Source organism: Anabas testudineus, chromosome 5, assembly GCF_900324465.2.
Source record: "Anabas testudineus chromosome 5, fAnaTes1.2, whole genome shotgun sequence".
Lineage (NCBI taxonomy): Eukaryota > Metazoa > Chordata > Actinopteri > Anabantiformes > Anabantidae > Anabas > Anabas testudineus.
Genome location: NC_046614.1, coordinates 16,113,878 through 16,126,257, shown reverse-complemented (window position 1 = coordinate 16,126,257; position 12,380 = coordinate 16,113,878). Strand labels below are relative to the sequence as shown.

The following is a 12,380-nucleotide window of genomic DNA, read 5'->3' as shown; positions in this document are numbered from 1 at the left end:
GGTCTTTTTTTTTTTTTTCAAAGTCTCTTTGTTGAGAGGTGCTGTCAACACCTATTGTGAGGTAAGACTCACAGAACAGCATAGCAGAGGTGCAAAGATGTTTGCGTCTAAATAGAAGTGAGGTTAACCCAATTTCAATTTCATCACACGGTGTGATGAGCGTTCTTATTTATTGCAGTTTGTTCGTGCTGTGCAGAGCAAGGTGGAGCGTAGCAGAGCAAGGAGACAAATCATGACACCAGTCACCATTTCCCAAAACCTTAAACACTTATCGTGTCTTCACACATGATTCAGATGTGTCGAACTTCATATGAAAAACTCGACCATTACACCATGTCATGTTGGAAATCACTGACATTCAATATTACTGACTCATTTCATCACAACTACTGGAGACATCTAACCACCAACCCTGTAGATACCCGACAACATAGCTCCTAAGTCACAGTCACACTGATTTTGCCTCAGCATCCCATCGCTGCTCTGGGTCAGAGCAGAGATTCTCATCAACGTCACAGGGAACATCAGGCCTAGCCAGGCAGTGGGGAAAAACCCCTCTCATTATCCACCTCCTATTCTGTATCCTCTTCCTCTACCACCAGGTCTCGTGGATCCATTGTTTCAAAACAAGTGAACTGACCCGTTACCCCTTTATCTATCCTGAGGTTCTGATTCGTGTGTCAACAGCAACAACAACTTTGACTTGTGGCGTTTGTACCTGGGGAATTGTTCTGTTCTGTTCTGTTCCAGCTGTCATGATTTGAGGTCATAACATTAATGCCAGTGTTTTTTAAATCAAGCTCCTCTGGCTCTGCCATCCTGCCAAATGTTTTTGTTGCCTGCTGTTCACCCCAGCTCACCCCAGCCAGTCGAGGCAGATGGCCGACCCACACTGAGCCTTTTAAAAAGGGGGTTTTTGCTCTCCATGGTGGTCTGGAGCTTTTCTCAAGGGGGATTTGTTGGGTTTTCTATGTACAGTAACTTTGTATATGTTTCTAGAGGAAGTGCATGAGATGATTTATATTATCAGAAATCATCTCAGTCTTAATCATATATGTAGAAGTATTTCTGTTCCTATTTTGACTATTTGGTGTATCTGTAAATGTGAACTTCATACTTTTCTACTTTTATTAGGCTATATTGTCTTTACACATTTTAAACTATGCAACACATTCGAGCCTTATGTTGTATTTTAATGTGCATGTGTTTTTCAAGACTTTGTTGTGGTTGCATATGTGTGTATGAATGTCCTTTCCTAATCGATTTCCCCATTCCTCCTTATCAAGTAAGTGTTTTTCATAGCTCCTATTACTTTTATAAACTTATACCACAGTTCTGCTAATTTTGAGTAAATAATTTAAATTCTTGCTTCATCACTAAGGACAAAAAAAAAATGTGGAAACAAATCTGATCTGATCAGTAATAAAAAAGACTGTGAGTAGTGAAAAGGAGAAGACGAAGACGAAACAATGAGAAAGCCAGGCGTAAGCGCTGAGAGAATAGCTTGGGGGGACGTGAGAAAGTAGCAGAGTAAAGGAGAAGTTTGGCCCCTAAAAATAGGCCTTTGAATTGGCAGATGATGGTAGGGGGTTTCTGGCTTGGGGCCGGATGGTCCTCTTGGATGGTTGATGATGATGGTAATTAAATGTGTTCTTTATGCTGAATCAGCATATCCTCACTTTGTTACGACCGGTCTCCGATGACCGAACCCTGCCAAGAATCCTGAGCTAATCTGCCAAATAATTTTCAGAAAGTATATTTCTGCAGTCGTCCAGAGATAGCGGAAGTTTTGTTTTTCTTCCTCAAGAAACAGCAGCTTCATGTTTTTTTAATCCTCTTTTGTTTTAGTATCTGAGAGGAATTCTACTCCCACCAGGGTGTGTGACACCTGATATGTGTGTGTTTGTGTTTGTGCATGTGTGTGTGTGTGTGTGTGTCCTTGTACAAGCCTGAAGTGATACACCTGCCACTGGAACACAAAATATTGCCCACGAGAACTAGTTTCGTTTAATCTGGTGTTTATACAGAAAACACGTCAGGAATTTATCTGAAGACATTTTATGTTCTTATGCGAGAAAAGAAAAAGAAAAGAAGAATCGCTGCACTCTAACAAAACATGTTAATGATGTTTTTATTTTTTGAATTCAGAATTTCTGTTCTGTACTGTAAAAAAAACAAAAGTAGTACTCATGAAGTATGAAGTTCCTACTTCTGTTGTAAAAATAAATATGCAGACATATCATGTAATAAACATTCTTATTTATGTTTCGTGTCACTTATTTAAGAGTTTATATAAGGGGTTTATTTGCTTTTTGAGTGTCATGTTCCTTTTAAAGCACAGTGGAGGAAGATTTTGTTCATATCTCTTACATTTATATCTGAAAAGTAAAGAAGAAGTTCAGATTACATCACAGTGCAGTTAGAGTGCATTAATGTAAACAGTGAGTAATCTCAAATTGAACGTATGTTAACAAGCAAACAAAGAAATCTGTCGCAACAACGCAGAAATGTTCTCGTGATTTGAAACGTCATGATGAGCTTGTTTTTCACACATTGTGTAACTTCACTTTTGTCAGGTGGATTTTTTTTTTTTCTTGCTGACTCATTCGTTCGCTGTGTCTTTAATGTCTTTTATTAAACCTGAGCGGAAAGGTGCCGCACTATGATGAAATGTGACCTGGTTTCAGCTGTTTTGTCACTGGCTATGACTCACCTCAGGACAATGCTACTGTACAGCATTGCTCGTCTTTTCCATCAAGTGAAATTTGTGTTAATCTTTCATGTTTGCTGTATGTAGACAGCATGTATCAGCTTCCTACAATCTTTATTCTAAATTCCAACATAATGATTAATCATGATTTGATTTCCAATCATAAAGGAGCTGAAGGTCAGGATCTTATAGTCAAAAACAAAATATACTCGAAGGTCAACAAGAAGGTCAAAATCAGACTGTTATGCAGATAAATTCACCACAGTTGTTGTGAAATCTTCCAATACGTTTTTATTTTAGGGCAATAATTAAAGGGAAACAACACACAAACATCAGAAACAGGAAAAGAACTGGCGTCAGAAAGTAACAACATCAAGACAGTAGGTTTTGGTCTTTGCATGGCCTAAAGAAATGAGGAAACGTGTTGATAAGTGGACTTGAGATTCACTGATAGGGCAGAGCTGCAGTTTTTCATGTTAATGCTAAGCTATGCTAACAGTCTTGCAGCTCCAGCCCCGTATTTACAGGACAGATATGAGTTGTGGAAAGTATTGAAATGCATTTCCTCACAGAGTGTATTTAAAGCTATGTGACTGTTTTGAATAGGTTTTACTCGAATATGTTCCAAAACTTTTCTAAATGTGAAGAGGCTCCGACTCGCAGAACGCCTCTGGCAGCAAGTGGAGAGACACTGACGTGCATTCACAGCCCTTCTAACAAATTAGAGATGCTCAATGATTCCTGTTTGATTCATTTGTTTTGCGGCTGGTTATTTAATGTCCTGTGTGCAGAGTGTGGTGGAGCATGGCAGCCAGTAGAAGAGCACAGCACAGCAGGGAGAGGGAGAGCAGAGCCTCATGTTGGACTATACTAAACAGTCGGTCTAATATATAAGTCTAATAAAATCAGGTTTTTACTTTGATCTGTGGTATTTTAAATACATTTTGTTCATAACGCTTTTCAGGGTTTAGGCTTTCACTTGTCACAGATCATTTAAACCATGCAGTCTTACTACTTCCTAGTATTTCTTCCACTGCTGTTCTCACGTAACCATCAGCAACAACAAGTCTAGTTCACAAAATGTAAAAAAAAAACTATTCTTTTATATCTGCACACCAAATAAAATGAAGTAAATATACAGAGCTTTGTGCTCGGACTGAGCCTTTCTGTCTCACTATGAAGAACTCCTGTCATCTCCAACACTTCAATCCATCTGTGCTGATCTTTGATCTCAGGCAAACTAGAAAAGCTTTCTCTGAAGCTGACCATGTACCGATCCAAAGATAGCCAGTTACCCATGTTAACTGAAGGTTACGCGACACTGTGCGAATGAATTTCACTAGTTGGACGTTGCCCAACAAGAAAACTGCCAGTAATCCTTATATGAATGTGTGTGATAAAGTAAAAAAAACACTTCTGATGCAATAATGTACAAATGTTCTTGTAATTCGAAAAGCTAGCATGAGCGTGTCTTGTCAAATGTTGTGCAACTTTAATTGATACGCTTAGGTCCCATATCACTTCACCTTTGACAGGTGGATTTTTTTTTCCTGAATGACTCATTCATTCATAAAACCTGATTGCGAGGTGATGTAAACTGACCAGGTTTCAGCTGTTGCGTCTTTTGTTTTTGTCCACATCCACAGGGAGGATTGTGATGTGATTACTGTGTCTGTCCAGTAGATTTACTGAGTTTTGTTACAAACAATATTAAATGCTTAAAAGTGCACCACCCTGATGGACGTTCTGCTCTGTTGACTAAAGACATTTCCAATTGTTAAATCTTTTACGCCACATTAAAATGCACTTTTCCATAACAATAAGATTATTAATCAATGTTCTCCAATGCAGTGGTCAGCATTGCACATGTTTTATTGACAGCCTTGGTGGCTCAGTTAAGCAGTGTCAGATCTCCCTCTGCAGGCTGGAAACAAGCACTGTGCCTCACAGCAGGGGGATTTTCCTCACCCAGAGCCAGACCAACTCAAACTGAGCTAAGCTGTGGTGACCCGACCACACATCCTCTCTGCAGCTGCTGATTCGAGAGGAAACAAATGCTGATTTTAACACAGCAGCTCATTCATTCTGTGTGACGACAGCTCAGAGGATGGATATGAATCAGCTTCCAGGAGTGAATATCTTCAAATCGGACTAATTATTACAGATTGTCCACAAACACGCGTTGATTCAGAGGAGTCACAGCGCCTCAGTGGATGTTGTATTGTTTCAGCTGGTTGAGTTGAGGAGGGAGAGGAACAATAGGGGCCAGTAACAATAATGTAGCTGTCAGGATTGAGAGGCAAGGTCAGCGAGGTGATAGCGTAAACAGAACAGCCCAATTCCTTCCCATGGCCTCCTTGTTTAATAGAATAAACAATAAGTAAAGTTAAACCTGTTTTTCACAAAGCAGTAAAAATATAAGCATTACTCAATCAGGTTTGGGCCTTTAAAGGTCTCCCCTACTCATCATTTAAGTCAAATAAACTGTGTGTTGTTACGTTTTTACATAAAAAGCCCCAATTAAAGCTAAATTTATCTCAATTGTAAACTAAAGTTAACAAATTGTCAACTAAAGCTAATGCTCTAGATCTTTGAAGATGTCTATATTGTTAAGATTTAAAGACTCACAACATGATGTCTCCTAGTTCACCATGATGTTTGCGATTTTATGTGTACTGGAAGTTATATCATGTTTCTAGTAGTCAGATCACATTTATCATGCTCATACCTGTGCATGCTGTACTTCAGTACTGTACTTTTGCCTTGCATTTGTTCGATTAAAACAGTTCACAGTTGACTTTGGCTTCAAATAGCTGAAATTCCCTCAGTATAAACTGATCTAAAATGGTATCAATGACTTGTGACTGGGCTCCTGTACAAAGACAATAATTAAATTAGTTTGTTCTATATTGTTTGTATAAGAAACCAAACACTATCCCTGGACTCATTCAGCAGTAATAGTGTGGAAAATACTTTGGAGCGTTTCGCTGTGCAGATGATCTTATTTAACCTTATGTAACTGTGATGTATTTCATAATGAGGTGCTGAAATCAGTGCCGCTATCCATCATCAAGCAGCGCCTACCTCAGGGACCATCAACTGATCAGAAGTGATATCTCCCACTGGACTATCAGTGTTTATGTGTTTGATTCCAAACATATAATTTTTCTCTGATTAAACAAGTTCATGGCTCGACTGAGCTGTTTAGGTTGATGGGCGTTAGTTTATGAAAATACGATCATCAGCACTCAGACTGTGTGGTCCTGACTCCATGTATTATTTACACTGCCCACACAAAAATTACTATTTTCTTTGGCCTAAACAACAGTACGTGTGTGTGTTTTTTAATGTAAACACAAATTCATATTGTTGTTTTATGACACATGCTATGTGCCCATATGTAGCAATTAATTGGACATGTGCTGTTTCAAAAAGAGAACTTGAGGATTGCTGCTTTTGATATTTCAGTAGACGTCAAGAATAACACAATACAGTACAAGATGCTGTTAAGTAAGATGTTTAGGCTCTATAGTTGGGGAGAAGAGGCACTAAGGAATCATTATTAGAATAAAGTACAGATTTAAATTTCAGATTTTTAATTCCAAGCTAAACTTTATTTTACAAAATATATTATGTTGTCTCACAATAAGACAACAAAGTTTTTTTTTACATCACCCATTTCTTTTAATAATAACAACATGCAAACAGAATTAAAGTGTAGAGTATTACTGATACAAACAGAAAGGGGGCGGTAATGCAACACTAAGTAGATGCAATTCGCCGAAGAAGAAAAATACCCGGAAGTAGGAATTGTTTTGTTTTGTTTTGTTTCTTTAGCGGCGGGAAGCTCACACAAGAGGTTAGCAACCTGCATGTTAGTTTTTAGTTCAGTTTTCTAACTAATCCTTGTTTTTATATAATCATATCATAAGCCATTAAGGGAGAAACTTTCCCCATAAACGCGCTATTATTCGGACTACGTTTTAGCTAAATTCGCTAGCCTGAGTTAGCAACTGTTACCGAGGGAACTTCATTCAGGTGTTTCTCTGTAAAAGACAAAAACATGATTTAACTTTATATTTAGCGTCTTATGTCTAACATGTTTAACCTGACTCTGTTATTTGTAGCCTTATTTCCTGTATTACGTTATAATCTTCGTAAACGTAGGGTTTAGCATCATTTAGTTAACGCTAGCTAATAAACTGGTTCAAGACGTACAGCTAATGTTTATATTAGCATTTTATTAATCTCACAGTACAGTACATAGTCACACTCATATTTAGTCATAGAGCACCTTTAATGTCAGATGAATTTAATGCTTATTACTGTGTACATTTTTCTCGTCAAACAGGGGAGATAGCCTGACCATGTCCAAACAACAAGATGTGGCTAAATCTAAAATCTCCCCAGTTCTGTTCATGACCGTCGATGGTGAACCCATGCCTTTCTTCCTGAGGCCGGGTCCCGTCAAACGCAAGCTCCAGCCGCTCATCACAGCTGGAGGAGGGCTGCTGTGTAATGTCCAGCAGCCAGGGGCAATCCTGCTGATCAACCCCCAGGAGAAAGACACTATTCCTGATACCACTGCTCACTGGTGAGTGCTAGACTGGGATGCTGTTAGAAAACATTTATGTCAGTTTAAATTATTGATTCAATAAGAGAAAGACATATAGCCACATGACTATTGTTTGGTGTTGATGGCTTTGTTCAGCCCATTAGTCATATTTCGACATTTAGTTTATTCAACTCTAAAATACATAGATACACAGTGTCACTCACTTGAGGCATTTAATTTTATTAATGGGATAATTGCTTTGCAAGTTACAATAATATTAAAATAAAATGCTAAATAAAGTGAATTTCACATATAGATTTCTTTAGAGGAATTTATTTGTTGATTTAAAAATATAGGACACTTTAAAAATTATTATCACTGTTAAAACATCACAGTACAGTTGCTACTGTTTGTGCAGTAAGGCTAATTGAAAATTAAATACAGCCATGCTTGTTTGAAGCTCTGATCGCTCTGGGATTAATAAAGTTTTCTTGAATCTTGAATTTTTGTATTGTGTTACAAAGTAAAAGCATTACATTTCATTTATGGTGCTTATAGTCACATTTTGAAAGCTGTGTAGTGCTTCAATTTTACCATTATAAGACAAATTAAACAACTTTTTGCAACAAAGAACAAATATGATTTGTTTCCTGTTCGTTTCAGGTATGTGTCCACCCAATATATTCACGACTGTATCGAGCAGGAAGAACAGCTCAATTTGGAGGACTACAGGTTAAATCCTGAAGTGGCCCCAAGAATCTCTGCTATACTGAACAACAGCAAAGAGGGCTCTCCTGGACTCTCAGGAGGTCTGATGTAAATTTTACTTTTTTGTCAGAATTATTTTTGCTCCTACATTACATTTTTATGCACAGAGTTGGCAATCCTCAAAATTAATAAAAAAAAGTTAAAATCCATTAAAATCCCAATATGTGCACTGCCTTTGTAGCATGTACTGTATGTTGTGTATTCTTACATATAATCCACTGATGTACATCTTCATTATAATTAGGAAGGGTTGCCTACAGCCCTGAAGACGATGCTGCCATTTTGAGTTATGTCAGCAAGCACAAGACAGAGACTGGGGGAAACCGACTTTGGCAAGAGATGGAGAAACAGAATGTGACCAGTCACAGCTGGCAGTCAATGAAATATCGTTATAGAGTGCGACTGGCTAAAAAACTATGTGAGACTGAGGAGGTAAACGTGACAGAAGAAGATTGGAAGGTAGCAGAGGAAGAGACCAAGGTAATTTGCTGTTTTTTTTGTCATCTCTTTTTATGGTTCGGACGTCTGTTTTTTTGTTGTTGTTGCTAAAATAAACTCAATTTTTATATGAAATTGATTAATTCCTTTCCAGAAAATTGCTTGTAAACTTCAGCATAACTACAAACTACTGACATCACAGAGGCTTGAGGCAGAAGTGTATTTATTTATATAACCACAAGGCGGCGCCAAATATTTAAACTACGTACTGTGACTTTATTTTAGTCTTGCAATGGAAACACTTTTATTTAACACACCTTATTCTCATACTAAGAACAAATGAAGCTTTGGAATATCTCCACATGTGCACTCTTAACTGTCTTAACTGTGTCTCTATTTTAGGATGAGCAAAAACAAGAAACAGACATTCAGAAACCGTCCTGTGTAGAGGATGCTGTACTTCCTCCACATTTACCAGAAGACCCTCCTCAGATGGTTTCATCAGTAAATAACCTAGTGCAGGTAGGAGACAAACCCACAGCTATAAACACCACAGTTAAAATATGCACTGTATATACTTTACAAATGTCGCTCATCCAAACATTGATAGGTGCCTAAGGCCTCTGCATATCTGTGACTCAAAGATGATTCCTATATATATAACCTTATATTGCATAATGTGATTTTAATTATTAACTGAAATGATTAAGCAGAGCAAGTTTGGTGGTTCCACAGATACATGTCCAGTCTGAATCTGCTGAAATCACAACAGAAAGTATAGAAGCTCGAACACTGAGCTCTCCCCATGGTAAGGTGCAATGTGCAAACCCACAGACTGATGCCAAGGCAGCTGAAAGCACACAAGTAGAAACTGTAGCTGATGAAGTAGCTAATTCCCTAAAACCTAAGGGGCCTTGTTTGAATCCGGAGACAGATGTGCACCCCACTTCAGCGGAGAGCACAGAACCACAATCAGTCATTTCCCCACAAAATGAAAGTGTGCTAGAAGACTCCCTGCAGTCCCTGCCCGACACTCCTTCTCTAATAAAGAGAAAAGTGAAGGCCTCCCCCAAGCTTGAACAACCACAGCGTCGAATAACACGCAGGCAGCTCGAGCTTGAGGCATCATCATCGCCTGAACCTTATGGGAAAAAACTTAGATCATCATCAACTCCTGCAGAGAAACCATCATCATCTCCTCTAACCAAGACGAAAACAAAATCATCTGTGAAGTCAGCTCATGAAAAAGATACAACAACAGACCAGCCGCCTTCTAAGAAAGCCAGAGGCGAGAGTGTGACTGCAGTAGCAGAGAGTCAACAAGGGGAGAGTGAAGAAGCTGCTGTCCCTGAAACACCACGAACAGGTTTGTGATTTCTCTGCAGACAGTGAGTCATTATCTTGAACATGCTCATTATATACTAGTTACAGTAGATTTATATAAACTCCTCAGTGAGGCAGAGAACATGATCCTACTTCTCTTACTCCTTTATGTTTCTCAGATGAAGAATCTAACTCATTGCCGCAGAAAGGAGAGAAGAAAAAAGAAAAGAGGAAGTTGGGGATTCTAGAGTTGGCTACAAAGGAGTTTGAAGATGAAAGTGAGGTATGATTAGACTAAATAACATGTATGAAATGTATTGTGAATAATATATGATTCATTATTATTAGTAATTGTTAAATGTATGGTTTAGTTGGTCCATTGAAATTATGTTATTACATAAGTCAAAGGAAAAGAAATTCAAAAGTGAGAAGTTGAAACTAGGAAATAATATTTTTTATTAAGATTAATAAGTTATTTAAAAGTTGCAGAACATTTCTGTGCTGATCAACTAATCAATTAGTTAATTTTAGCCCTAGTTATTATTTCGTACTTTAGCATCTGCTGAACAGTTTGTGTCTAAAAAGCAAATCCCTTCTATGAAGAGGAGCAACAGAAAAGCAGCGACAGAGTCATTTCGTTGAATGAGGTGTTTTCTAGATTTAGACAGTTTGGTTCCTGTCTCCTAGTGTGGTGAAGATGAAACTCCGGATCTCCAAAATCCAGCTGAAACAGCCACAGTACAGCCCCCTTCAGCAGATTCCGGCCCCCCACCTCCAGACACAGCTGCAGGTCCTTCATTAACACAGTCAAACCATGAACCTGGACCTAACCTCCAGACGAATGGTCAAGAGGTCCAGGCCCCAAACAGCAGCTGTGTCCCAGAGACGGGCTCTCCCAAACCTGCTGCAATGGAGGCCGTTCACTCCGCCTCCAGGGTCCATCTGTTCATATTTGACAGTGAATCTCAAGAAGACAACTCTCAGTCCCATGTTAGAGACAATACAGGAGCTTCAGCAGAGCCAGTAGCGAACAACAACGCTGCACTGTCTCTGACTCAAACTCAGTTAGAAGAGGACAAGCAAAGAATCAAAGACTTAATGAACCAGACAAACCAAGTGAGTATAACTGAGCAGTAGATGCATCTTTTTTTTTGGTATTGTGATTTCTATTACTTTTTGCTTTTCTAAAATGTGGGCAGCGTCCTAACTGCAGCTAGATGGTCATTATTCTTATTTTTTTCATGTTTTCACATTCTCAATACTCCTCTACATCTGCATGTTTCTGATCACTTCTGTTCTCTATGGTTTTTTTAGGACATAGGTAGTGTGACCAAAGCCCTGTTGAAGACCAGTGGAGACTTCTCTGCTGCGCTGAATCTCCTTTTGCATCCATCGTCGTTTTCTGGACCCTTTTGGACTCGTGATGACGACAGTCTTCTGCTCTCAGCTGATCCTGTAGCTCGTCAGCAGCTGCAGGAAAAATACGGTGAGGACAACTTGGCTAAAAGAGTAGTCTTTCTGGAGGTGCAGGGATAAATTTGCACTGGCATTTCAAATTTTTACAAGTTTTGTGTCCCTTCATTTATTACAGTTTCTGTATTTTACCATTGCTTGACTACTGAATTGTTTGTTGTTGTTCATTTTAGCACAATAATATTAAATCATTTTATGTATTTTATGTCATTAAAGTACAAAATAAATCATTTTAAATCTTACTCTTAAAGTTTATGTATGAAAATGTAGTGTCTCTGTTACTAATATATGAAATATTACTACAGTTATGGTTCATGCACTGTTCCATGTTTCTAGTTACAAACTCCAACTAAAGGTAAAATGTGTCCCTATCATCATGACATAAGCTTAAATCTCATTATAAATCTATCTACAGCTACAGTACAAAAGCATTCAGATTGTGTCCATTAACATTTAATATAAGAACTACACTATTGTGTATGCTTTGTTTTAATGTTTACATAGACTATATTAATTTAAACAATGCTGCAAAAAGCAAAACTCTACCTACTCTTTAATTAAAATATAAATATGAAATGGAATGTGTGAAAAAGGAAATTGGCCTTAATTTTTATCCAATCCACCATTTTATTTCATTTAACCCCAGCTGAGTACATTCATAATTTTGAAACAGTCTTCCCCAGACCCACATGTATACACTGTATGAATAAAAGAAATGCAATTAAATAAAAGAATATAAATCAACCATTTAAAATAGATCAACAGGATGGTGGCGATGCAAATTAAACAAAGACCAGTATGTGATACAGTTCTTTAGATTTTACCCAAATATGGCCACGAGTATTGCTGCACCTTTTATCTCCCTGTGTTTGAAATGAAATGAAAAGGCGATAGACGTGGAACAGCTAACAGGTTTCCCAGTGAACATGTAAATCTGTCTGTTGACACAAGCATATGATCCCAGTGCTACACTGATAAAAACCACTCATATAAAACCATTTTTAATATGAAACATTCACATCCATCAGAACCCAATTTACATACAGCCAGCTCACATACTGTAAGTTGGTCAGGTACGAACCTACGACATTTAGTAAAGCACAAAACATACCA

At 38.1% G+C, this 12,380-nt stretch overlaps 1 protein-coding gene across 1 annotated transcript; it reads left to right on the top strand.

Moving 5' to 3' along the window:
- The first annotated feature begins 6,520 nt into the window (after positions 1-6,520).
- Positions 6,521-12,311, top strand: terf2ip (telomeric repeat binding factor 2, interacting protein). Its single transcript, XM_026348554.1, has 9 exons — positions 6,521-6,569; positions 7,062-7,304; positions 7,929-8,074; positions 8,278-8,513; positions 8,874-8,993; positions 9,207-9,837; positions 9,974-10,077; positions 10,482-10,910; positions 11,109-12,311. The coding sequence occupies exons 2-9, from the start codon at positions 7,078-7,080 to the stop codon at positions 11,328-11,330; spliced, it is 2,115 nt and encodes a 704-aa protein (XP_026204339.1). The 5' UTR covers positions 6,521-6,569; positions 7,062-7,077; the 3' UTR covers positions 11,331-12,311.
- Positions 12,312-12,380: the final 69 nt, after the last annotated feature.